Source organism: Thamnophis sirtalis, unplaced genomic scaffold (genome assembly GCF_051295495.1).
Source record: "Thamnophis sirtalis isolate CommonGarterSnake01/CBP01778 unplaced genomic scaffold, rThaSir2_p1.2 scaffold_1, whole genome shotgun sequence".
NCBI classification, from domain to species: domain Eukaryota; kingdom Metazoa; phylum Chordata; class Lepidosauria; order Squamata; family Natricidae; genus Thamnophis; species Thamnophis sirtalis.
In genome coordinates, this window is record NW_028261381.1 from 70,122,151 (window position 1) to 70,147,905 (window position 25,755).

The 25,755-nt window shown below is 41.8% G+C and overlaps 2 protein-coding genes across 4 annotated transcripts in view; one reads left to right on the top strand and one right to left on the bottom strand.

The window, feature by feature from the left end:
* Nucleotides 1–25,755, bottom strand: part of LOC106543641 (NACHT, LRR and PYD domains-containing protein 12-like) — a 59,950-nt gene that overhangs the window by 15,642 nt on the left and 18,553 nt on the right. For 2 of the 3 annotated variants that reach the window (XM_087715685.1, XM_087715673.1), the window contains exons 3-6: nt 9,993–10,284; nt 8,026–8,064; nt 3,748–5,434; nt 802–879 (exon numbers count right to left, since the gene is read on the bottom strand). In XM_087715685.1, coding sequence (XP_087571811.1) covers nt 802–879; nt 3,748–5,434; nt 8,026–8,064; nt 9,993–10,263 — 2,075 coding nt within the window. In that variant the 5' untranslated portion in view covers nt 10,264–10,284. Of the gene's footprint in view, nt 1–801; nt 880–3,747; nt 5,435–8,025; nt 8,065–9,992; nt 10,285–22,829; nt 23,608–25,755 lie in introns of those variants that run through there. The other variant, XM_087715677.1, reaches the window with a different exon arrangement.
* On the top strand, nt 14,043–20,615 carry LOC148049541 (uncharacterized). Its single transcript, XM_087703956.1, has 3 exons — nt 14,043–14,140; nt 16,992–18,024; nt 20,565–20,615. The coding sequence occupies exons 1-3, from the start codon at nt 14,043–14,045 to the stop codon at nt 20,613–20,615; spliced, it is 1,182 nt and encodes a 393-aa protein (XP_087560082.1).

The window sequence follows — 25,755 nt, forward strand, 5'->3', positions numbered from 1 at the left end:
CCTTCTCTTTGACAGCAAGAATATTGTTAAGTGAGTTTCACCACATTTTCCAAGTTGGCCACACCCAACCGGTCACACGACCACTATGCCACTCCCACCCAGTCACATGACCACTAAGCCATTCCCATAAAACAGGCCACACATACAGAATAGGTTCTAAAAGAAATTGAAACCCACCACTGATCCTTCTCTTTTTCTTCTTCACCCACTTTTAGTAACTTTATACTTTTCCTCTTTGGAGGACAGGTAGAAGAAACACAATGCCCAGTCTCATTCCCTCAATCCAATCACTCAAATTTCCACCCCCATCAATTCTATTTTGACTAACTATGCACACAACTACTCTAATTCAGTTTTTCTACTAAAAGCAGATTGCTTTTTGTCAAGCGCTTCCATTGACTCACCTACCAATTCAACCCATAGTACATGCCATATAAGCTTCTTTATCTTCCATTCTTCCATAACCATTATAGACACATCCTTTCTCAGACCTTCTCCCACAAACCCACAAACAACAGATGGGGTGGGGGAATGTCTCTATTTTCTCTCTACAGAAGAGGCCCTCTGTTTTATGCAAGAATTCCCTTCCTTACATTTTCTAAAATTTTCTTTTCTCTCAGTATCTGCTATCATTCAGTTCCTTCCCAGATTGCAGGAATCCTCAGCAAAGCCTCCTCTATTGTGACCATGAGAAACTGATGAGAGTCTGATACAGAAATATTATAGTAATATATAAACATCAAATACCATGCATTGTTTTTATATCAATGACATCTGTGTTAAATGCAAGCCGTTTCTTACCTCAGGATTTTTAAATGTCTCAGCTCTGTCAGTGCTTTAAAGAAGTCCTCCACATATCTTTCATCCAAATTCCATTTCCTAGAGGGGAAATATATTTTTACTCTCAGACTTCAGTGTTTCCAGTCCCTGTACTTTGCAAATATAATTGTAAAATCCATTTGCAATATAACTGAATTTACTCATATTTTAATATGGGAAAGTAATAAAAAAAATGGTTACAGAACATTGCTTGAAGGGATTAAAATTTAGCATGGCATCCTAGATACAAAAAAAGGAAGCAGAGAATATTTCAGGAAACTCAAAGTTCATGAGAAGCAATTTGAAAATGTTATTCTTCTTCAAAGAATAATTATTGCCTACAATTGCTAGAATAGTATAGAGTTGGAAGGGACCTTGGGGAAGGTCCCTAGTCAACCCCCCCTCCACTCAGGCGGGAAACCCTATATCATTTTAGACAAATGGTTGTTTAATCTCTTCTTAAAAACCTCCAGTGTTGGAGAATTCACAACTTCTGAAGGAAAGTTGTTCCAGTGATTAATTATTCTGTCAGGAAATTTCTCCTTAGTTCTAGGTTGCTTCTCTCCTTGATTAGTTCCCACGCATTGCTTCTTGTCCTACCCTCGGGTGCTTTGGGGAGTAGTTTGACACCCTCTTCTTTGTGGCAGTCTCTGAGATATTGGAACACTACTATCATGTCAGTCCTAGTCCTTCTTTTCATTAAACTAGACATACCCAATTCCAGCAATTGTCCTCTGTTTGGCTGGTTGGCCTATAGTATACACCTATGTCATTCCCCTCTTTTTATATTGACCCAAATGCATTCAAGACTTTTTATAATTGTTGTGCTCTGTTTCTGTAGAGATATAGTTATTTCTTATATATAGTGCAACTCCACCTCTTTTTTATTTGGTCTGCTTTTTAAAAATAATTTAAATTCCTCTAGCTATATATTTCATTTGTTGATTTCATCCCACCAAATTTCTGTAATGGCAACAATATCATATTCGCCTTCATTTACTTGAATTTCCAATTCACCTTGTTCATTTCTCATACTCTGTGCATTGGTGTATAGACATTTAAGTCCTTTTTGACTGATCCTTTGTTTACTTTCTACATAACATGTTTTGTGCTTGCATTCCATTACTTCCTTACTACCTGTTTGATTAGTGCACATAGTATGGCACATTATCAAAATCTTGATTTTCCTTGACAGCAAAGTGGATATTCTTATCCACAGAAATATCTATGTTACAAGCACTAATAACCCTATTAATTTTAAACTGCAGGGGACAGAAATGTTCTAAATCAATTAACTCTCTGTGCCCATTGTTTATTTTAAATGTTTCTCCAGAAAATCTGTGAATTTAATGCTAAGTAACTCAGTCCTTTTCTTTAATGGATGCTGGCTGAATTTCAATTTATTTTAGGCAAACATCTCTGCTCCAATTGGCTATTGGGAATTGTAGCAGGAATGCCTTCTTCCCTCTGGTCACTGATTACTGTCTCCTAGGCCTTTTTTTAAGTGGGATTATAAAATCACTAAAAAGGCTGGGCATTTAGTTAAAAACAGGTCCCTGGAGGTACAGGTAAAAGGGGACCTATCTTTCTTTTTAACAAAGTGAATTTGCAAGTGTGCTATCATATCGATTCCTTCTATTGGCAGTGACAGAAAAAAAAGGGAAAAATGTATTTTCTTTTTACTTTTATTTGTCCATCAGTGTCAATTATGAAAGGTAATGAATGGATGAGAGCCAATACAAAAGGTCCAAGACCAAACCACAAGTAATGGCTGCTTCCCTAGTACTGTTAAGATGTCACCAGTCTCCTGAGTCAGGCTGAAGGGAGTAACAGACAGATTGCTGGTATGAGAAGCAAGCAGGGAATCAGGAACCTCTGAGAGCTTCAGAACCAAAGAGTCAGAGCAGACGAGGCCCAATTCAGATAATGAGGGAACACATTTTGGCAGGCAATCTAGTCCAAAACACACTTGGAACTAGAAAGGGCTGAGCAATGGTAACCAGTGTCTTTCCCTGAAAGGAGAGAGCAGCAATACACTTAAGAGGAACTCCAGAAATTTCCAAATATTACAGAAGAACATTCTTATGTTATCTACCATTTAAGCTGGGAAGTTTTATCCACAATGAGACTTTCAAATGCAGCGCTGTTCTGCCTCGAGCGTTGTAGGCTTGCTCGGGGAATGCAGTTAACTCTAGGCTTAGGAATCTCATTCAGATCAAGTTTATTATCAGGCATTCTTAAAAGCAAACTTACAGTTCAGTGTTAAGATACTTCTGACTTTCCATAATCTGTCCTATCACATGGTATAAAAAGATGATGATTTCACTCCCATGCTGAGCGGAGATATAAACACTACTATTCCGGTTCACAAAAGCATTTAAACTGACCAGCTATAAATTAGTATGCAGGCAGAATGCCCCAGTGGCCAATCAGAAACACAGATGTGATCATATGCCATGGAACTACATTTCCCATAAAGCAATCTCTGCCTACATTTCCCATGAGGTAGTTTCTTTAGGGAGACACTTCTTAATTCCTATACTAGCTATATAGTGCTGGCTATATACTACTGGGGCAGCACAAGCACCATGGAACATTTCAGGCTGCTGATTGTACAGTAGTTCTTCTTGTTAACAAGGAGAAAGATCCTGAGCTTTCTTATGGCCAAAAGAGCTTCCAACCACTCTTTACAGACTGTTAGTGTTGAGCAATGTATAAAAATAATCAAGTTTCTAAAATATAATTTAAAAGAATATATGAGGATTGAAATCCCACTCTAATTTAGCAGCTTAAAGACATTTATGCATAACCCTGTGTCATTTTTGAGACCTATTATTATATTTGAGATAATAGGTTAGAGAATAGCAGTGGAAGGATCATAAACTGAATTAAATATCCAATGGATTATAAACTTTCAAAAATACTTACTCGTTTTCTGGAATTAATAATTCTTCCTCTGTCTGATATAGAAATGCATGGTTTTCAATATTGAGATTCTTCAAATTCTGGCAGTGTTGTATACAATAGGCCAGGATCATCAATTCCATATCTAAATTGCACTGACAATCTATTTCAGTGATACCATCTAATGCATTTTTTACAAAATTGTCATCCTGGGTCTCATATAAATAACTAAAAATTTCTTTTTGCAAATTGAAATAAATTCTTTTTTTAATGTTATTTTTCACCCAGTCTAATAGGAACACTTTATTACTAGGAAAAAATTCCCATCCAAATTCTTCTTTCAATTCTCTCATTCTTTCCTCTTCATTTAAAAAACCAAAGAGGAAGCGAAATCCTACTACAAAATCAGTCCTAAAATATATATGTCTTTCTAACAGTGTCTGCAAATGTTTATTCCGATTTTCAGAATGTTGCTCCTCTCTTTCTTCTAGAACATAAAACAAAGCAGCAAAAAACTCCTGGAAGCTTAAGTGAATGAAGCTGTATGTTTGAATACAATCAATGTCTCTTTTGAAGAGGTTCTCATTCAGAAAGAGGGAAAGGGATTGTTCCTGATCCAAACTGTGCTTCTTGACTTCTTCCTCCATAAATAATATTTGCTGTTTCCAGATTCCTTCTGCAGCTAAAGAGCACAAACCTTTCACATTGGTTTGGACATCCTGTTTGGATTTTTTTTGGTGAAACTTTAACAAGCTGCAGAGATACAGCATATAGATTGCAGTGAGAGTGCATGGTGTCTTCTGCAGATCCTTGCCTCTCTCCATCTCCTGCTTCATCACTGTGCAGATGATCCAGCTCACAAGGGGAATGACACACATGGTGAAAAGCATATCATTTTGTTTCACAAATCTGAGAGCTTCAGTTGCTTGGTCTTTATTTCCAAAAAAATTGTAGAAATATTCTTCCCTCTCCTTTGTAGAAAACCCCAATATCTGAAAATACTGTGGGTGCTCTAAACATCGATGGAGTTTCTCCAAAGCAATAGGTCTTGTTGTGATTATAAGATAAGATTCAGGTAGAAGCTTTTTTTGAAATAAATTGCTCAAAATAATTCTCACTGGCTCCTCCTTCCAGGGATCAGTGCAAAAGTAGACTTCACACTGATCATCAAAGGAATATCGTAATTCATCAAAACCATCAATTATGAACAGAAGCTTGTTTTCATTTTTCAGTATGCTTCGAATGACATTTTTCATTCCATGATATTTGGGCCACTGTTTTGAAATTATCTCTGCAATGCTACTCTTTTCTGATTCTGCATGGAGATTCATCTCTCTACAATAAATATAGAAAACATAATTAAATTTGTTTTGGTAAAGTTGTTGAGAAGCCCAATCAAACATGATTTTTTTGGCCATCATAGTTTTTCCAATTCCTGCAGCTCCTTGCAACACAACTACTTGTGGAATTAATCCATGTTTATCAGGGTTAAATAATTTTTCAATGCTGGTTGAAGACTTGGCTCTCTTGCTGATGATTTCAACATGTTTCCTTCCTGTTGCCATAATTTCATCTTCTCTCTCCTCTTCAGACTGGTGATCATCTAGCATGATTAATTTTGAATATCTCTGATTCAGGAGTACATATTCACCAGGAACAGCATTAGGATCTGTCATTTTATCAAATGTTTTTTTAATGTAGTTTTTGTAATCTAAAAGAAGAATGAATCAGATTAGAAGTGTGAAAAATAAAGACTGCACAATATACTCAATTAAGTGTTTTGTCTTTGTATTTTTTCCTTGAAGCCACCCACATTCACCCTTTGGATTAATGTGTGGAGAGAAGTTGTAGAATACTTGGTTAATTGGTGTGTCAGTATTGATGTCAATAGGGGGAGTTCTCCAGAAAATGGCATTCTGAATGCAGAGTCCTTTTTCCCCTCTGCCAGTGGACAGCTAGTTTTTACTACCAAACTAATTTTTTGGCAGCCAAAGCTCTTGGTTTGGAAGAAACCATCTTGGAATAATCTCATACAACTTCCAGATGGATTTCTAACTCATTGCTGAAACATTGGGGTGAGAGAGCCAGCGATATTTTAAGGCGAGTATAAGAGGGAAAGCAGCATTGGGAGATCTTGTCTGACCACTGTCCACATACTAAAGACACTGCACTTTTATTTTTTCATTTTTATAATGTTTTCCCTTTTTGTTTTTTATTATTTTTGATATGTGTTTTGACCATTTACAGAAAGCTGTCTATGCAATATACCAACTTTAAACATTCTCATTTTTTTAATGCTGTTTCTGCCTCTTGTTCTTTAAATCAAGAAGAGGCTCCACTGCTTCTAACCTCCAGCTTGCTGAAGAGATCAGGTAATCTGTGTATTTAATTGGCTGGTACTGCTACTACTACTAATGCTTTTAAAGGAAGAAGGCAAATTAGAGGAGATTAAGACTCTAGAAAGAGTGTAGAGAAGAGCAACAAATATGATTAGGGGACTGGATGCTAAAACATAGGAAGAACGGTTGCCAGCCCAGCTGTAAATCATGGCTCTCTATCATTAATATTCTTTTATTTTGGAGTATTATCCATTCTTTGAGCCATGTTGCTGCTGCTGCCTGGTAGTAAAGCTCCCAATCTGGGATGCCAAATCCTCCTCTGATTCTAGAATCCTGTAGTAATTTTAATTTTATCCTAGCTTTCCCCCCCAGCCTAATAAATTTTAAAATTATTTTATTTAGTTCCACGAAATCACCCCCCCCCCCGTACCAAACTGGTACAGTTTGGAATAGAAATAAAAATTTTGGTAGGATATTCATTTTTATGATCGCAATTCTTCCAATCAGCGATAATTGTAAGTTAACTCAATTTTCCAAGTCCTTTCGTATTTGTTGTAATAATTTTGAATAATTGTCTTCTTTTATGGTAGAACATTTAGCCGTTAGCCAGATTCCAAGATATTTTATCTTTTTAACTATTTGCATTTCCAATACTCTCTCTAATTCCTCATTTTGCCTTTGTGTAAATTTTAGTAATTATCTTTGTTTTATTTTTATTTATTTTTAAGCCTGCAACGTTACCAAATTCCTCTACTTCTTGAATTAATACTTTCCCTGTTTCAAGGAAGTCTTCTATTATAAAAACCATATGATCCACGAATGCCTGAGTTTTGTATTCTTCTTTTTAAATTTTTAATCCTTTTATTTCCTCTTTTTCCCTAATCCGTGTTAGTAAAACCTCCAATGAGAGGATAAATAGAAGAGGAGATAGTGGGCATCCTTGTCTGACCCCTTTATTTATAGTGACTTTGTCTGTTAGATCTTCATTCACCTTTATTTTAGCTCTCTGGTTTGAATATATTGCCTTAATCATTCTAATAATTTTTTCTACAAATTTCATAATAGCTAATTGTGTAATAAGTAACTCCAATTTAAATTATTGAAAGCTTTTTGTGCATCTACCAATACTAATGCTAATTGTTTCTCTGGATGTGCTTCATAATATTCTAATACATTCATTATAATTCTTGTATTATTTCTTAATTGTCTCTTGGGTAGGAATCCATTTTAATCTGAATGAATAGTTTTATTTAATATTTTTAAGTCTGCAATGATTGTCATAAATATTTTATAGTCAACATTTAGCAGTGAGATTGGCCTTTGCAAGCCTCCTGGCACGGAAAATTGGGCAGAAAGAAAGAGCCCTGTTCTTCTGCTCTGCACCAGTGTGACTCCACCCCAGAAATACCCTTAAGTTTTAATTTTTGTGATGGCTATATTCTTTGACCTATTACATGGAAATGATGGGTGGGCAACAGAAATGGATTCTCTATGCTATCTAAGATTTTGTTTTTGCTTAAGATTGCAAAGAAACTTTTATGGCCTCAGTTAGCCAATGTACAAGAAGAGTTTTTATTACTTACAAGTTCTCAACATGTTGTGTGTGAACAGAAACTATAAGGAACAATTATAAAATAATACTAGACAACCCATGCCATGTTGTGTCATGTTTTAGAAATATTTTCTTCTCTAAGGAGAGAAGTAGAATGACACAGGAGGGCAAAATAGCAGTGAGAGTGGGAGTAAATTCGAACTCCCTTCTGGCTTCCCCATAAAAACTAGCAGGAAACATTGGAAATCCTTCCTCCCTCCCTCCCTCCCTTTCTTCATGGTCAGCAGTGCTAAAACCACTCTGCAGTTTTCTACTGTGATTAATATAGACAGTAGTTTGAATAGATGGGGAGGCAAAGGGAAGGACCAGATCATGCTGAATTAGGTTTCATTTTGATGTTTTCTGCCTTACCTGATATAAGTTGGTGGGCATCAACATCAACATCTGCAACTAAAGATGGACTAGAATTAGTGAACTAGTCTTATAATAATGGGTAAATTATAAAGCATTTTTAAATAGGAAAAACATGGTTGTATGGCTTCTATGAATGTGTAGATTTATAACCTTCATTAGATTTCTTACCTAATAATTCTTATACATTTCTACATATTTTCCTCTTTTCCATTTTTCTTTTATGGGCAGGCTTGAACGGCCCACAATGATAAACATAACCAGACATATCTAACTGTGCTCTTGCCCTGTCTTGCAGTTTGGGTTGCAAAACTGGTCTAAGAAGAAGAACTGCTATTAAACCATTCTTCCCACCCCTAAGACACTAAGCCATTCCGAAAGCATATTATAATCAACAGCATTAAAGCTATAACAGAGCTCAAGTAGAGCTTGGACAAATATCTCCTGGGGCCATCCACAAATTCAATCAATACTAGCTCAGTGCTATATGTCAACCTGAAACACAAGTGGAAAGAATCAAGATAATTATTTCCTCCAGTGCTCTTCAAATGATCTCTCACTTCATTTGATCAAGTATCACTTTCCATTTGCTGGATTCAGCTATACGTGGTCTCCTGGGAGGCCTTTACTAACCAGGAAGGACATGATTGCAAAAGAGGACACAATTGAATCTTCCCAAGGAGCCCAGCTACTTCCTTAAGTCTAATTGGATCAAAGGACTAGCTGACTTCTGCAATACGCAGTGGGTGACTGAGTGTGGGAGAATTTGGTGAGGGATCCACATGCACCAGAGCTGAAGACTGAGTGAAGCAGAGAAACAGCATATTGTAGAGTTTGAAATGAGGTTACCAATAAGGAAACATCAGGAATTTTGTTTTTTTTATATAGCAAAGCTTCCCCTATCAGGAAGGAGAAAAATTATTTCGCCTCAATTGCCTGCTGTTAAATTAAATTTGAGCCATCTCTTCATCTTTGATTTCCTTCTTTTGCAAATCAAGATGCTAGTTTGAGTTTTCAGTGGCTCCTAATTCCTTTTGCACTCTTCACCTCTATATTTCTATTCCAGTGAGGCCTTTGAGCTGTTGGGTGGGTGTTTCCCTGTGTTATAACCCTTCACAGTTTATTTTCCAATTAAGGTATGTCTTTATCAAAGCCGACATCTTGGATAACATTTAAAATGAACTTTTTATTCTCTTATTTTCTGGCCTAAGTAGTTGGATGAAATTGCAACCCCTCTAGATCTTTGGACAGCTCTTCAGGGGTTGGGTGGGTTGTGCCCTCCTTCAAGAAGGCTGCTATTATTAAAGAGACCAGTCTAGTGCCATCCAACAGGACACCAGGCAAACTAAAGCATCCCCATGGGTTGCAGAAAGATGCAAATAGGGTTTCTTCTTGGGATTACGACTGGTTCTGGGACACTTCTTCACTCCCTAATTTGGCATCCCAATTATAGAAATGTACTCAGGGCATTTTAGATATTTGGGGATCTAAATATCTCAATTCCTTTTCATTTGGGGCTACTGCAAGAGAATGTTGCTTTCTTTGTTCTCTAGCTTCACCCAACATTACATGCCCTGCTTGCTTCCCTAATAGCAACAATAGCATCATCACCCATGAAATATCATAATATTGTATAATGTCAGGAAGCACATTAGAAAAAGCATGGACTAAAACTCAGCCTTTAAGGATCTCCTGAAATTTAAACCAATGGACTAACTTGTTTCTCTTTAACTTGGCATCTCATTTATTTGACAGTGATAGATAAATGCCAAATTGAGGGTCAATACATGGGATCCCAGGCTAGAAAGAAAGCCCCACTCTGAAATCTCAGGGAGTCACTGCCAATCCTAGTCAACAACAAATCTGAACAACATTCAGTGGAAAACAAACCACAATCATCATTTATTTCCAGTTGATCTTACATGAAGAGAACTTCTAATCCATGTAAATACATTGGATTTACTTACCTTTCTGTTGCATTTCTTTAAGATTTTTAGCAATATCATTTATATTGCTTTTTTGAAGGACATTGATACACACATCAACAGCATCTTTTTCATAATATTGAATCAGAAAATCTATAACTTCTAATCGCTTAGCTTTCTCCAATAGAGCTGTAGGAATGTTTTCCTTTCCATTATAGTGAATAAATTTTAGCCTCCATTTAAATTCTTCAAACTCATCCTCAAGAATATTATTCAATGCTATGTAAAGATGATCTCTCTCAGTGTTGTTCATTTCAATTATGATGGATTATATCTAAAATTAAAATTAAAGTAACATTTTATGGAAATGAAGCTTGATGTGAACAATATTTTCTATTTTCAAATTAAACTAGATAGGTCATTCACAAAAGCATTATATTACACATTCCATAACAAGGTACTTATTTGTTTTAAACTAGTTTAATATACTTTTCCCCATATACTGTACAGCCCTTTCTAATCAATAATCATAAGTTCATTTTTATCCATTTTCAGCAAAAAGTCTGTAAGGGAATTTCCATTTTTTATACAGTGATTGTTGTTCTCTCCCTAATCAAACAAGTCAATTTAGCCATTTCTGTAAATTCTACCATCTTCACAATCAATTCCTCTTTTGTGGGTATTTCTATATTTTTCCATATACCGTATATACTCAAGTATAAGCCAAGTTTTTCAGCCCACTTTTGGGGCTGAAAAAAGCCGCCTCGGCTTATACTCGAGTCAGTGAAAATTTTGCCCAAAATGGAGGAGAAAAAGGGGCGGGGCCATGCCACTGGGTGACGCTCGTGAATGGCCCGGCACCCCTGTGAGTTTCCCCTCCCTCTGTGTCAGTTTGCCACGCAGCGCGCACCGCACCATCCCCCCTCCTCACGTTCTAATGTAATGCAGGGCTGTCTTACGATTTCCCTTCCTCCCCCTCCTGCCGCTCTGCAACGATGTCCCACCTCCTCCTTGTTATGGCAAGCAGCCACATAGCGATGTCCCACCTCCTCTGGTACAGTGATCCAATGATAGGAATCACTGTGCCGTGTGTCATAGGAGGCGGGACATCGCTCCCGCGGCTGCACGGGACATTTTAACTCTTGTGTTTTAGCTTGGTTGCTGAATGAGCTAAGGTTTTTGTACTTTTAAAGTTATTGTTGATACCATATTGTTTTTATTGACCCTCTTTTCCACTTACAGAGCTAGTTTACTGTTTTTCTTTGAAATAAATATTCAAAAACATTATTGGTATCTATTTTTATTTTTGAAATTTACCGGTAGCTGCTGCATTTCCCACCCTAGGCTTATACTCGAGTCAATAACTTTTCCAGTTTTTGTGGTAAAATTAGGTGCCTCGGCTTATATTCGGGTCGGCCTATACTCGAGTATATATGGTATATTTTTTGCATATAATGGCATTGAATCTGAGGAGCCTCGTGTGCACTTGCCAACATCTGGAGATTATTGTGCTCTGTCTTGTGGGACTTGCCCGGTTTGCTTACTTTGCTGAACTTCTTGCTCTGGTTATTGTTTTGCTAACCTTGCTAAATGGACTTCTTGCCTTGGTTACGGCTTTGCAAACCTTGCTTATTGGATTTCTGGCCCTGATTACTGCTTTGCAAACCTTGCTTAGTGGACTACTTGCAGCCAGAGGCTGTTGAAAGTGCATGTGAAAGCTTTACTCCAGGACTTGTAATAAATGTGGGGATTTGCGGGGTGGGGGCAACAGTGGAACAATAAAAGAGAGTTAGACCTGTTCTCTGGCTGTGTTGCTTTCGTTCCATGTCCCAGGTCATTACACAAGGTTTTTGAGGAACAAGGAAGGGGCTACTATAGAAACAAGGAGTTGATGCTCCCAAGAGCTTGCATGCAAAGGTGAATAATTGGGGGGAAGTAGAGGGATTCTCCCCTCCCTGTGGAGCCGTGTGAATGAGGTGTTGATCGGTCTGCGGGCAAAAGTGAGAGGGGCGACAAATTAAGTTGGCAATACGATCAAAGCTGGGCCAAATGTAAGGGAGACTGCAGGGTTAGTTTGGTCAGGCAAATTATTACACACACACACACACACACACACAGAGAGAGAGAGAGAGAGAGAGAGAGAGAGACGGAAAGCAGCCTTTTCCTTCCTCATGCCGGCTGCTCTGCTGCCCATTTCTTCATTGCAGCGCAGCACCCAGGATCCACTTTGATTTTGTGTGTGTGTGTGTGTGTGTGTGTGTGTGTGTGTGTGTAATTTAACAACTGGTTTGCTTGAACCAGTGAAAACCAGCTGAATCCCATCACTGGTAACAGCGTTACTACAGTCAAGTTACAGCCGACAGTGAGTGATGAGAAATCTCTGTTTGCCAACCCTTCATTGCTTAAATAAAATACAAGAAAACACTTTCCTTTAGGCTGGCTTTTGCTACAGGAACAGTCTGGAGGTCTGATCACTAGAGGTTTCTGCATGTGCCCATTCACAAACGCCTCCTATAAGCATCTAGCCTGAAAAGCTACTGGCCCATGTTAAATAATGTACTGTTTAGACTTACCACTCTGCAGTGAATAGTAACAGGAATAATCCTATGCTTAATGAAGATGAAAAGGACTTTGTTTCACTTTCAAAAGTACACGTGTTATTCCAACCCAACAACAAGGCAGAAGAAAGCCACTACTTCAATCCTTGACTTATGACTGTAATAGACCCCACCCATTAAGTCGTAACTCAAGACGGTCATAAAGTGGGTCACCATGTGACCAGACCCAATTTTACAAATGTTTTTTGCAGCAGCTGTTAAGCAAACATTGTGCTCATTATCCCTATGGGACATTTCTGCTCAAAAGCAGAAGTAAACACCAGTTTTTAGCAAAAATATCAGAAATCACAGCCATGTGATCATGTGATACTTCAAATGGCATAAATGGGGGATAGCAAGTGCCCAGAATGCAGTCATGTGATTGGGTGGGGGAATCTGTCAGAACTTTGGAACTGGGTTATAAATATGGGTTTTTTGGGGGGGTGGGGGGAATCTGTTGAAAGTTCTAACAGTTGCTAAGCAAATATCGTAATAATAATCCGAGGACTACTTGTATCTTCATAATCAGTCATATAGTTATTTGCTTCACCTGTTGTTATTTGGTTTTCTAGTCCATTTAACTTGTAATAAAAAAATAACTTTAATTTAGCACACATTTCCCAGTTGTTTAGTATGATTTCAAAATTTGGATTTCCATTCTTTTTCAGAGGATTTCCTCCTGTACCACTTCAAAAACTATTCCTTTAGAAGAATATTTTTTCCACGCTTGATATCCCAATATACTTTAAATTGGTCTGAAACCTTTTTTTTCCTGAGTTAGATAATCTGCAAAGCTTTCTCATAAAGTTTTTCATGCCTGCATGTTAGGAATGCCCCTACCTTTCTTTGATTTATCTGGCTAGCCTCTCAGAGCCCAATATTACGATTTTACCATAGTTCTATTATTACTTATTGTTAGATAAAATAATTTATATTAAGAACATTTTACTATTGAAATTTTAATCCTCTGAGAGTCTCTTGATTTTGGTGGGTGAAAAAAGGTGAAATATATGCTTAGGTATATGTGCATTAGCAGTTTACTAAAATTGCTGAATTCATAATTTTCCTATAGATGCAATATGGAGTTGCAATTCTATTATTTGCTTATTCTTTTAAAATGAAGGGATATTAAAAAGTTATGAATATCTCTGAACATAGATGCCCAGGTGTTGGCAGTGACTGGAAGCTGTAAACTCTGTGCGCTTGCCCAAGATGGTGTCCTGTCGTGTTTGAGGAGAGCTTCGGGGAGATGATTGTCCTTCTCGGGGGCTTGCAGGGGTAATCTATTCCATCGTTGGTTCCAGGTCTAGCTATGAGAACTTCCTGGGACCTCGGGGATACCCTTGAGCTGCGATTTACTGCTTCGTAGTCGGAACATCGTGAGTGAAAGGGGGCGGCTGGCGGTGAGAGGAGAATGAAGAGCATCAGCGGCTGCTGACGTGAGTGCGGTCAGTGGCGACAGCGGGATGCCTGGCTTGGGATCTCTGCAGCCGGCATGGATGGGCACAGCACCAACTTCCCGCTACCCCCCTTGAACACAGCTGGCGTGGGTGTGGTCATCGGAACACCCAGCCTGGGGTCTCTGAAGCCGGCGTGGGTGTGCTCAGCAGCAGTGGCGGTGGGCACTGTTCCCTCTAAGGTGCGCAGCTGCACGGCCGCGCACATGGCAAGAAAACCCCGCGCAGGACTTTTGAACTCCCGCGCAGAGATTTCTTTCAAAGCAAACGTGGGGAAGTCCTTTGCAGGCGGCTGGAACTGGCCGCCCTCAAAGGACCTCCCCATCAGCCCGCCTGCTTATACAATCTTATACAATAACAGATTTGGAAGGGGTTTGGAGGTCTTCTAGTCTTTTGGTTGTGTTTGGAGAGTAGGTTGCTGCTGGTCATCTCTATCCCTTCGTGGCTCTTGTCCTTGGCCCGTGTGTGGAGCGTATTCCCATCGCGTACCGCCTATCTGCTGAGCCTGGGTGGCAAGGTTGCTGATGGGGATCAGTCTCCCCACTCGCGGTGGCCACTTTTTGCCTGCTGGCAACGGGCATGCGATGCCACCTCTATTTGCCCTTTCTATCTGGCTGCTCGGCGCATTGAGGCCAAGCAGCAGCGGGGAGAGCGTTGACCTCCTGAGCCGCAGGAAGCAGCTGTTGGCGATGCCCCCAGGCGAAGATTTTACGAGCAGTGAGGCTCCCCCAACCCCGGGAGCCACGAAGCGCTCGCCGCCCCTCTGACCCCCACCGACCCTCTTCCCACCATGAGCGTCTTGCATGCGCAACGGGAAGCGGGAGGCTGTTTCACTTTCACTTCAAACGGATGTGTAATCTGCTCCGACCTTTCACTCCCCACTTCCAAAGGAGTAATAATCCCCTCCCTCCTACTTTTGGACGTCTCCTTTCTTGGCAAAGCTGTTTTGGTGAGTTTAGTTTGGGGTAGAAATTACGCTCTTTACCAATCCAATACATTGTAAGTTTTCCGTTTATCTCCGTGCTTGCTTGTTCCGGCTCTCGGAGCTTTAGTTGGGCCACTAATGGGCGTCTCCTCTGCCTGTCGAGAAGATTTTCCCGGATCAGGCTGAGTGGACTACCCAATAACTCATTTCTCAATTTGTCAGCAAGTCTCTTCCAAAATTGGTCAAAGCAAGTTTATTCCATTCCATATCCCTGACAATGTCTGGAAATCCAATATATAAATACCAACTCTGCAATGACCTTTCTTTAGTTTGTGAATTTCCCAAATCACTGTTGTTGTTCTTTCCAGTTCATCACAAATCTTTGCTTGAAATATGGGTAATAATTCAGCAATTGATTTTTGCCTTCAATAAGGAGCATATCCCTTTCAGTAGCCTCTTCTTTCAGTGGACTCAGAACAAAGGCAAACCTGGAGTGATCTGTAGATAATTCCGCTAGTCCCAATAAGAGGGACAGAATCACTTGGATTAGAGTGGCTCCTTGGCTAACAATTGGTGGAATTTATTTAACACCAGCAACAAAGATAAGTTAAAACCATTACAGGCCCCCAGTCACATGATCAAAGTTCAGATTGGCAGCCTGCCTGCACTTATGGCCAAAGGAGTGTTTTAACTCCCATCACCGGCCTATCTGCTGTTGGAGGAGGAGGAGGCAGCAGTTATTCTAGTGGAGGCAGGGGCAGCCCTGCCCCCTGTGAAAAAAAACTGAAGATGGAGCAGTGAATGAATAAACCATAAAAGCAACAAACAGTTAATGCGTAAGTAAGCTGAGGAGCAAGTTCTCAACTAAGGAAGAAATATAAGAAAGGAATATAAAAAGCTCAATATGCCAAAACACTTATTTTAGTCTTCATTTAATTACTTGTATTGTAGTCTGATGTAACATCTTTTTAAAGTTAACAAAAACTTAGTTATAGGCCACCTGCTTGCCCATCTCTCTCTGATCTATCAGAAATCAGGACCTACACTTGTTCAGCTTAAAATTTGGTGGACTATCTATAGCCATCTATCAAGCTGTCTGAAGGAGAGGCCCTTCAGATAGCATGATCCCAAGCTGTTTATATGTTAAAGCCTAATGCTAGCAGTGTATCTTAAACTGGACTTGGAAGTTGGAAACAAATGTGGTGTTAGTACAAATGATGCAAAATAGATTTAATAGAAGGGGAATCTTAAGGTGGGGGGGATCTTAAGGGTACCTTGAATAAACATAACTTTGAGTTTCAAATAATACTGATTTTGTTGTTGTCTTAGGTGACATCTGTGAAAAAAATTCAGGTGCTCAGGCATGAAAATATGCCGCTCAAACACTATACTTTTCCGCTCACACTGAAAAAAAATTAGAGGGAACATTGGCGGTGGGTCGCCCGGCTTGGGATCTCTGCAGCTGGCGTGGATGTGCCCAGCAGCAGCCTCCCGCTACCCCCCTTGAACACTGTCGGCTACCCCCGCCCCCCGTGGACATGTCATCTCCTCGTTCCATCTCCCCATGATGTCATCCCATTTGGTTGATGCCACATTCTCCTCTATGCTATACTGCGACAGAACTTTATTCCCTTCGGGAAATGTGCGGTTGTTGTTTGTTTTTAAACTCTTTTGTAGTTGTCTGTTTGATGTTTTCCCCTTGTTTGTATTCCCTACCTGATTTGTGAGCCGCCCTGAGTCCCTCCGGGAATAGGGCGGCATATAAATGCAATAAATCCAAATCCAAATCCAAACTCCCCCTTTCCCAGGAATGGCCTTCTTGCCTATCAAGATGCTTCCTTAATGATGGATCTTGGAATCCCGAGAGGTGGCATGCAAAGAAAAGACTTCTTAGGTTTTTTTTACAGGGGTTTTCAAATCAAATTTTAAGGGGAGGGCGGGGGGGGGGGTTGATTGCTCAGACAGGCTTGGGGGGGAGTCTGCCAGGGCACAGACCAGAGCTAACTAATGGGCGCGGGTCAGGAGTGCTGGGAAGGATTGGGATTCTGGGGGAGTCATTAAGCCATTCCATTGGGGCGTTTACCATTTCTACTGTTTGTGGGAGAGGCAGATATGGTGGGGGCCAAGGGCCAAATTATGTTCGGGGGACGCGGGTCCGCTGTTTAAGAGCGATCACGCATTCCAACCCTCATCACCCTTCTCACACCTCTGGGTGCTCGGGATTACAGGACCCTGGTCTCCGGCTGGTGTCGCTTAACGCCAGGTCTATGGTACATAAGGCTCCCCTCATTTACGACCTCATACAAGCGGGTAGAGTGGACCTGGCGTGCATTACAGAGACCTGGTTGGGCCATGAGGGTGGTGTTCCCCTTAGTGAATTATGCCCACCAGGCTTCTGGGCGTTTCACCAGTCAAGAGCCCAGGACAGGGGTGGCGGGGTGGCGGTGGTTATTAGGGAAAGTCTCAGACCTCAGGAGGCCACTGTGCCTCAGATAGGTGGGTGTGAGTCCCTTTTTGTGAAATGGGGCCTTGGAGTTCAGGTGGGCCTTTTTGTTACATACCTGTCTCCCTGTTACGTTTCATCGGCCCTGCCGGAGTTGCTGGATATGTTAGCTAGAGTGGCGGTTGATTTTCCCAGGCTTATGATCCTGGGGGATTTCAATCTGCCTTCCATTGGCGAGACATCTGAGTCAGCTCGGGAGTTCATGGCTTCCATGACGGCTATGGACGTAACTCAGTTAATTCAAGACCCCACCCATAATGTGGGACGCATGCTGATTTTTGTCTCTGGGCAGTGGATGAATGATCTAGATTTAGGGGATATTTTTATCCAACCCTTGTCATGGTCGGATCATTTCCTCATCAGGCTTGACTTCCATACTGCTACCCCTCACCGCAGAGAGGTGGAACTGACTAGATGGTTCCACCCCAGGCACCCGATGGGCCCTGAAAGGTTCCTGATGGAGCTTGGGACTTTTCCTGAATCCCTTGCTCACAACTCGACCAAAGCCCTAGTGGAAGCCTGGGATAGAGCGACCACTGGGGCTTTGGATCATGTTGTGCCTTTGCGGCCTCTGACCCGGTGTCGATCCCGGGTAGCTCCCTGGTTTACCGAGGAGCTCTGGGAGATGAAACGCCAGAAAAAACGCCTAGAGAGTGGTTGGAGGACCAGCTGGTCCGAATCTGATCGAACACTAGTAAGAATTCATATTAAATCCTACTTAGTGGCGATAAAAGCGGCAAAACGGCAACATTTTTCCGCTCTTATCGCGTCCGCAGATAACTGCCCAGCCGCCCTGTTTAGGGTGAACTGCTCCTTACTTAACCAAGGAGCTGGGAAAGACACCTTGCAGGGTAGGGCTGAAGAATTTGTTCAGTATCTGCAGGATAAAATCGCTCAGATCCGGACAGGCTTGGATTCTGACTGGGTAGATTCGGGCGAGTCGATGGGGATGAATTTTGTGGAGACTATCTGGGATGAGTTTGATCCTGTGACCTCCGAGGGCATGGACAGGATTATGGGGAGACTCAGTGCTGCCACTTGTGTGCTGGACCCGTGTCCCTCTTGGTTAGTCTCGGCTTCCCGGGAGGTGACACAAGGCTGCCTCCAGGCGATTACCAACGCTTTGTTGAGAGAGGGATTCTTTTCCACCGCCTTGAAGGAGGCGGTGGTGAGGCCCCTCCTTAAGAAGCCTTCCCTGGACCCAGCTTCTTTAGCCAACTATCATCTGGTCTCCAACCTTCGCTTTGTACCGAAGGTTGTTGAGAATGCGGTAGCATGTCAGCTTCCCCAGTCCCTGGATGAAGCTGTCTACCTGGATCCGTTTCAGTCAGGTTTCAGGCCCGGATACAGCACGGAGATGGCATTGGTCGCGTTGGTCGATGATCTTTGGTGGGCCTGGGACAGGGGCTGCTCCTCTGTCCTGGTCCTATTAGACCTCTCAGCAGCTTTCGATACCATCGACCATGGTATCCTACTGCGACGACTCGAGGGGTTGGGAGTGGGGGGCACCGTTTTACGGTGGTTCTCCTACCTGTCGAATCGGTCGCAGTTTGTGTTGACTGGAGGGCAGGGATCGACCCTGAGGCGCGTCACTTGTGGGGTGCCCCAGAGGTCGGTTCTCTCACCCATCCTGTTCAAAATATATATGAAACCACTGGGTGAGATCATCCGTGGTTTTGGGGTATGGTATCATCAATATGCTGATGATACCCAACTTTTCATCTCTACCCCAAACCACCCAAACGATGCCCTCGACGTGATGTCCCAATGCCTAAAGGCTGTGCGGATGTGGATGGGGAGGAACAGGCTCAAGCTCAATCCTTCCAAGATGGAGTGGCTGTGGTTTCCGTCATCCCAATTTGTGCATCTTGTTCCATCTTTGATGATAGGGGGAGAAATTTTAGCCCCCTCAGAGAAGGCCCGCAATATAGGAGTCCTCCTGGATACGCAGCTTAGTTTAGAAGAACACCTGACGGCCGTGACCAGGGGGACCTTTTACCAGGTTCGCCTGGTACGTCAGTTGCACCCCTTCCTGGATTGGGATGCTCTATGCACAGTCACTCATGCCCTCGTCCTTTCTTGCCTGGACTACTGTAACACTCTCTACATGGGGCTGCCCTTGAAGAGCACCCGTAAGCTTCAATTGGTCCAGATGGCGGCTGCGTGGGTTATCATGGGGGCACCTAGGTGCTCCCATGTTACACCCCTTTTAGGCGGCCTGCACTGGTTGCCGGTTGTCTTCCGGGTGTGATTCAAGGTACTAATTATGACCTTTAAAGTGCTCCATGGCTTAGGCCCAGGGTACCTGTGAGACTACCTACTGCCACTGGTAGCCTCCCATCGTCCAGTGCAATCCCACAGAGTTGGCCTCTTCAGGGTGCCGTCGGCCAGACAGTGTCGGCTAGTGACCCCCAGGGGGAGAGCCTTCTCTGTGGGAGCGCTTTCCCTCTGGAATGAGCTGCCCCTGGAGCTTCATATAATTCCTGACCTCCGGTCCTTCTGATATGCCCTAAAAAGTTGACTTTTCCAGCAAGCCAGCCTGGCCTGAACAAAACAAAATAAATTATTGATCACTGTTAATTTTAATTTTTTTTAAAAAAATGTCATTGTCAATTTTAATTTGGTTTGGGATATGCTATTTTTTTAAACTTTTGTATTATGTATTTCTTTTAAGGTTGTATGCCGCCCTGAGTCCTTGGGAGAAGGGCAGCATATAAATCTAATAAACCTAAACCTAACCTAAGGGCCATGATGGAGAATAAAAAGCCTTTCTCACAATCACTCATGCCTCCCATTTGAATTACTGGAATCCGCTCTACATGAGGCTTCCTTTGAAGACTATCCAGAGGCTGCAGCTGCTTCAGAATGCAGCACCACCTGCAGTTTTAGGGGCCCTGTTATTCACCTCAGTAATTTGTGGTGAGATGAGCAGCAAACATATTTCATAAATAAAAATAAAGAAATAAAACACCCCTGCCGCATGAACTGCACTGGCTCCCAGTTGCTTTCCAGGTTATGAACCTCAAAACCCTGCAGGACAGAGTGATTTGCAGGACCACCTCTCTTAATACGTAGCTGCCTATCCTACATGGGTAGATAGGGTAAGGGTACTCCACATCCTCTCCCTTAAAGGTTGCCTTGATGGGACTTCAATGGTTTGGCCAACCTTTAAAGTACCTTTAAAGTAGCCTTCAACTTGAAATCCAAGAGATCCCCATTATTTTAGCCTTCAGGAGGTCCAGAGGTGGCTTTACTCTCAAGCATTGGGCTAGGATAGGGATTGAGGTGGGAAGCTGTTGGTTTGGCTCCTGTGGGGAGATTTAGTTACTCAGTAAAGCATCCTCTGAATCTACTCCTTGAAGTCGAAAGTTTTATAAATACTTGATATATAATTATATTATATATTATATTATTTATGTTTTATTTATTTATTCATTTATTTTACTGTATATAAAAAGGCTGTATGTATGTATGTATGCTTATGTATATATATGTATTTATGTATATACAGTACATACATACATATACATACATACACATAGACACACATGTATGTGTATATATATTTATTCCAGCATAACTCTGGAATGGCTTGAGCAATTTCAACCAAACTTGGTACACAGATGACTTGCCCCCTGGAAACAAATACTGGAGTGGGGGGTAAAACACCCCTGGTGTGTGTGTGTCTGTGAGTGTGTGCGTGTGTTCCAGCATAACTCTGGAATGCCTGGCCCGTTAAGGAGAGCGAATGTGACATCCTAGAGCTGAAATTGTTTGTGATGTCATGGGAGGAAGAAGGGAGAGCCTTGGCTGTTAAGCAGAGCAAGTACAGCATCCTAGAGCAGCAATTGTTTGTGATGTCAGTTTCTTCGCAGCTTCCTCTGGAAAGCCAGCCATGACTTTCGCCCTCCAGTGGACCAATGGGGAAGTGCCTGATGTGTTTGAGGCAATGTGCCAGGATCATAGACAGGTCAGGTAAGACAGGTAGTCCTCGACTCAAAGTTCTCTTAGTGATTGTTCAAAGTTACAACGGCACTGAAAAAAGTGACTTTTTAAGAGCAGCAATGCACAATTTTGGACCAACATCTTCTCCATAATTCTAATCATCTGGTCTGATACTTCTCCTCTATTGATATTCTCCAACTGATATCTCAAAATGTTTTGTTTTTCATCATAGTTTTTTTCTAGATACCATTTAAGTTCTCCAAATTTCTCGTCACCTACTTTCCTCCATATGTATATATTGTAAAGAAACAAGGTTGGTCATGTCAACTATGGTTTATATCTGATCTGAAATTAAAATAAACATTACAAGTATTAATGGAAAATGCATGTGGTTTGTTCTGCACCTGAAACTAGGGAACACATTCAAAGCACAACTTATGCCATCTAACACATAGAAGTCCAACAATGGGACAGTTTTACAGAGATGCATTTTTCTCCCTAAGGCAATCAACTGAAGTTGCCACGGCCTTTGTAATTCAGTGAAATATGGAGGACAATGCTGTCAAAATAAGAAACATCAGCAAATGTATACATCTGGAAGGAAATGATTTTCCTGAGCCAAAGGAATGATAGAACAATAGACAGACACAAATCCTCTGCAAAGCTCCTACTCCCTCCTTCCCTGTCCACCATGTATGGTAATAAGTCCCGTATGCTTTTTTGCACTTCCAACATGTCAGTGATATATTTGGGAACATCTTTGCAAGCCTTGCAGGAGGGAGGTGCCATCTATAAAACATCTCGTACTGGTTTTCCTTGTATGCCACAGACATGGTTCAGTTTCAAATTTATTTCCCAAAGTTTCCCCCCATTTTTCTAGCTTTATATTATACCCAAAGTGTTTTGCCCACCTTATCATTATTTCTTTGACAACTTCATCTTCCATTTTATATCTCAGCAAAAATTTATATATTTTTCTAAACAAGCCCTCTCTTTTACTAAAATGCAAAAGCAATATTTTTGTCTCTCCTTCAAACAGATGCAGCTAAAAGAAAGAGAGTAACAAAGCCATGATGGAGATGGGGATTACTGCACTCCTAAGGGAGAGGAACGGAAAAGCCAAAACAGAGACAAATTACATGAAGATAAAGCATGGAGGGAGGTAAAAAGAGAGAGGCCTTGTGATCTCCAAGCAAAATTTCTGAAAAATCTTCAGGCTTATGGTGGAGATCAGAAACCCTCCATTGCCAGACCCATTTCAAGCTCAGCTGAAGGGCCTCTTTCCTTTGTGGTGACGTTTCCTCCCCACATAAATTACTGTGCAAAGTCTTTCTAAAAGGCTGCATGTTTTTTTGCAAAGCATTGGCTCCTCCAGAGAAGACTCTTATCACACAAATACATATCACACAATCCAATCTTCCCATATTTAAGCACTTAGGATATCAGACTTACTTTTCCAAAGTGAAAAACGGGAGTCTCAAAGCTAAATTGGTCCTGAAATTGTAAACAAACGGATATGGTTGTTATCTTTCACAGGTCTTGTTTTCAAATGTGCCCCTTCCTTCCTCCTTGTAGCATTTTATGTGAGTCATGTTTTTTTCTGTAGGGTCCTGAGACAGCTGCTTCAAAATAGGAAAAGTTTCACAGCAGGTCTATTTAATCGGCCATATCAAATAACAGGGCTGTGCAAGCCTTGAAAATGCCTTTCCTCCACAAAGGTTAAGTGAAAATACACACCTGCTGCTTCACTTAATGTTCTTTCCTGTTTGTTTGCTTGATAACCTCCTGCAGAATTGTAGTGCCAGGAAAGGGTTGCTGGGCATGGGAAAGGTAGAAGGGACAGCGCCTCCCTCTAGAAATGTACTCCCACGTGAAAGAGAGAATCCTATACAGATATAATGATACTCTCTACACTTTACTGACCAGTTCAAGGTTGACTCAGCCTTCCATACTTCCTGGTTCAGTAAAATGAAGAGCCAGATTGTTGGGAGCAATATGCTGATTCTGTAAACTATTTAGAAAGGGCTGTAAACTCTATGGAGCTGTATATACGTCTAAGTTCTGTTACTACTGTAGGAAATGGTTGAAGCCAGATGAAAGGAGGAAAGAAAAAGCGGCAGAGGAAGTAATTTTAGAACAGTTTCTATAGATATTCCTTACTATATTGAGATTTTGGGCACAACCCAGAATCTGGTCAAAAGGCAGTTGGATTGGCAGAGGACTACATGGGAACAAAACACCAGAGGGATATTAGAAGGGAAGATGCAGAAGGAGAAAGAAGAATAAGGAAGTCTGCCCAGAAAGTAAGAACCTTAAGGAGCCAGAAGAGAGAAATGTGAAAGGCTTCTTAGCTCCTGCCCAAAAGGAAGGCATTGGGACGTCAGAGAAACTTGTAGTTGTTATAACTGTAGGAACTATGGGAATACTGGATATTGTCCAAAAGACTGTAAAAACCGAAGAGAAAAAAGGATGCCAGGAATGCAAGTGTCTCTGAGGTGAAAAATTATGACCCCAGCAAAAGACAATAGGGTCACCATTAGAGGCTTAGGAGCACTGTTCCCTCTAAGGTGCGTGGCTGCGCGGCCGCACATGTGGCAAGAAAACCCCGTGCAGCAGTTTCTAACTGCTGCGCAGTGATTTCTGTCAAAGCAAATGTGGGGAAGTCCTTTGCAGGTGGCTAGAACTGGCCGCCTGCAAAGGACCTCCCCAGACTTGTTTTGATGAGCACGCAGCGACTGATGGTAGTTTGTGCTGGCCGCGGCCGCTCAAACTAGTGTCAGTTGCCCCTGTGTTCAGCAAAGCAAGCCCGAGGAGGTCCTTTGTGGGCGGCCAATCCTAGCCCCTTGCACCCGGCACTGTGGCTGAAGTAACCCCCCCAAGCAAGGAAAAGACATCAAGTCTGCAGAGAAGAGTAAAAAAAGAATCACAATTATTTCTTGAAACGCAAGCATGTACAACCAAAAGGAGCGTAATTATGTATGGAAACGGAACTGCCTCTCCCTGGACGTCTTTCCAGAATATTAAGCATAAGAAGACAGTTGCACATTATAAACAGAAAGGAGGAAAAAATCACTTCCTGAAGCATCTCTATTGTACAGTCTGGATGTTTGAGTCCACTACACAGCACCTACATTGATTTGTCATTTGTGTTCTTGAGGGACAAACCCAATGCTCTCAAACTCTGTTTTTTCCTGAGTATTTCTGCAAGATGCCTGCTGCAGGATTCATTGATATCTCTTGCAAGCCTGCAGAGCAGAATATGAAAAATTACAGTTATCTTTTGAAAAGAAGTCTTGAATGTAGTTTTATAGTTATTGAATGAAACATGATTATGTGTGGTATCTGAACTGCCTCTCTACAGTCATTTTCTAAATTGTCTAAATCAAGTATCTTCCGAACTGCCCCAGATTGGAAGCTTTGCCTGCATTCTGGAGCTGAAAATCCTCTGTAGTTGAAAATCCTTCTTGAATTTCAGCAGGGCGCCTTTTTAGCCTCCCCAGAATTGAGTGGCTTCCCGGTTGCCTTAATCCCTGTCAGTTGGTCTTGGTCTAACCAGCCAATGGTCTCTCTTTGCCAGCCTTCCCCTCCTAATTTTCCAAGCAGCTAAGGCTGCATTCTCTTCACAAACCTTTCTGAAGATGGTGCAGTTTTAGCCATATATTTACTAAGAAGCTGTGTCTGAAAAGGAAAGAGGAAATGCAGGGAGGTTCTGGGTGCAAAAGGGAAAAGTTGGTGCTGGGAACTGAGTGTGTAAGTAGCCCAGGGAACAAATGCTTACTGGCACTTGCTGAATCTGAATTAGTTATCTTGACCCCTTCCAGTCTGGCTTCAGACCTGGTTACAGCACAGAAACCGCTTTGGTCGCATTGACCGATGATCTCTGGAGGGCCAGAGATGGAGGATATGCGTCCATCCTGGTTCTCCTTGACCTCTCAGCGGCTTTCGATACCATCGACCATGGTATCCTTCTGCGACGACTGCGGGAGGTGGGAGTGGGAGGCACTGTTTTGCAGTGGTTCTCCTCCTACCTCTCGGACAGGTCACAGTCGGTGTTGGTCGGGGGGCAGAGATCGTCCCTGAGGCCCCTAACATGTGGGGTGCCGCAGGGTTTGGTCTTATCCCCCCTACTATTTAACATATACATGAAACCGCTGGGCGAGATCATTCAGAGGCACGGGATAAAATACCACCAATATGCGGACGATACGCAACTGTATCTGTCCGCCCCGTGCCAACTCAATGAAGCGGTGGACGTGATGAACCAGGGTCTTGAGGCCGTTAAGAACTGGATGAGCGCTAACAAACTGGTACTCAACCCGGACAAGACCGAGTGGCTGTTGTGCTTCCCTCCCAACAATTTGGCTAATGTTCCAACACT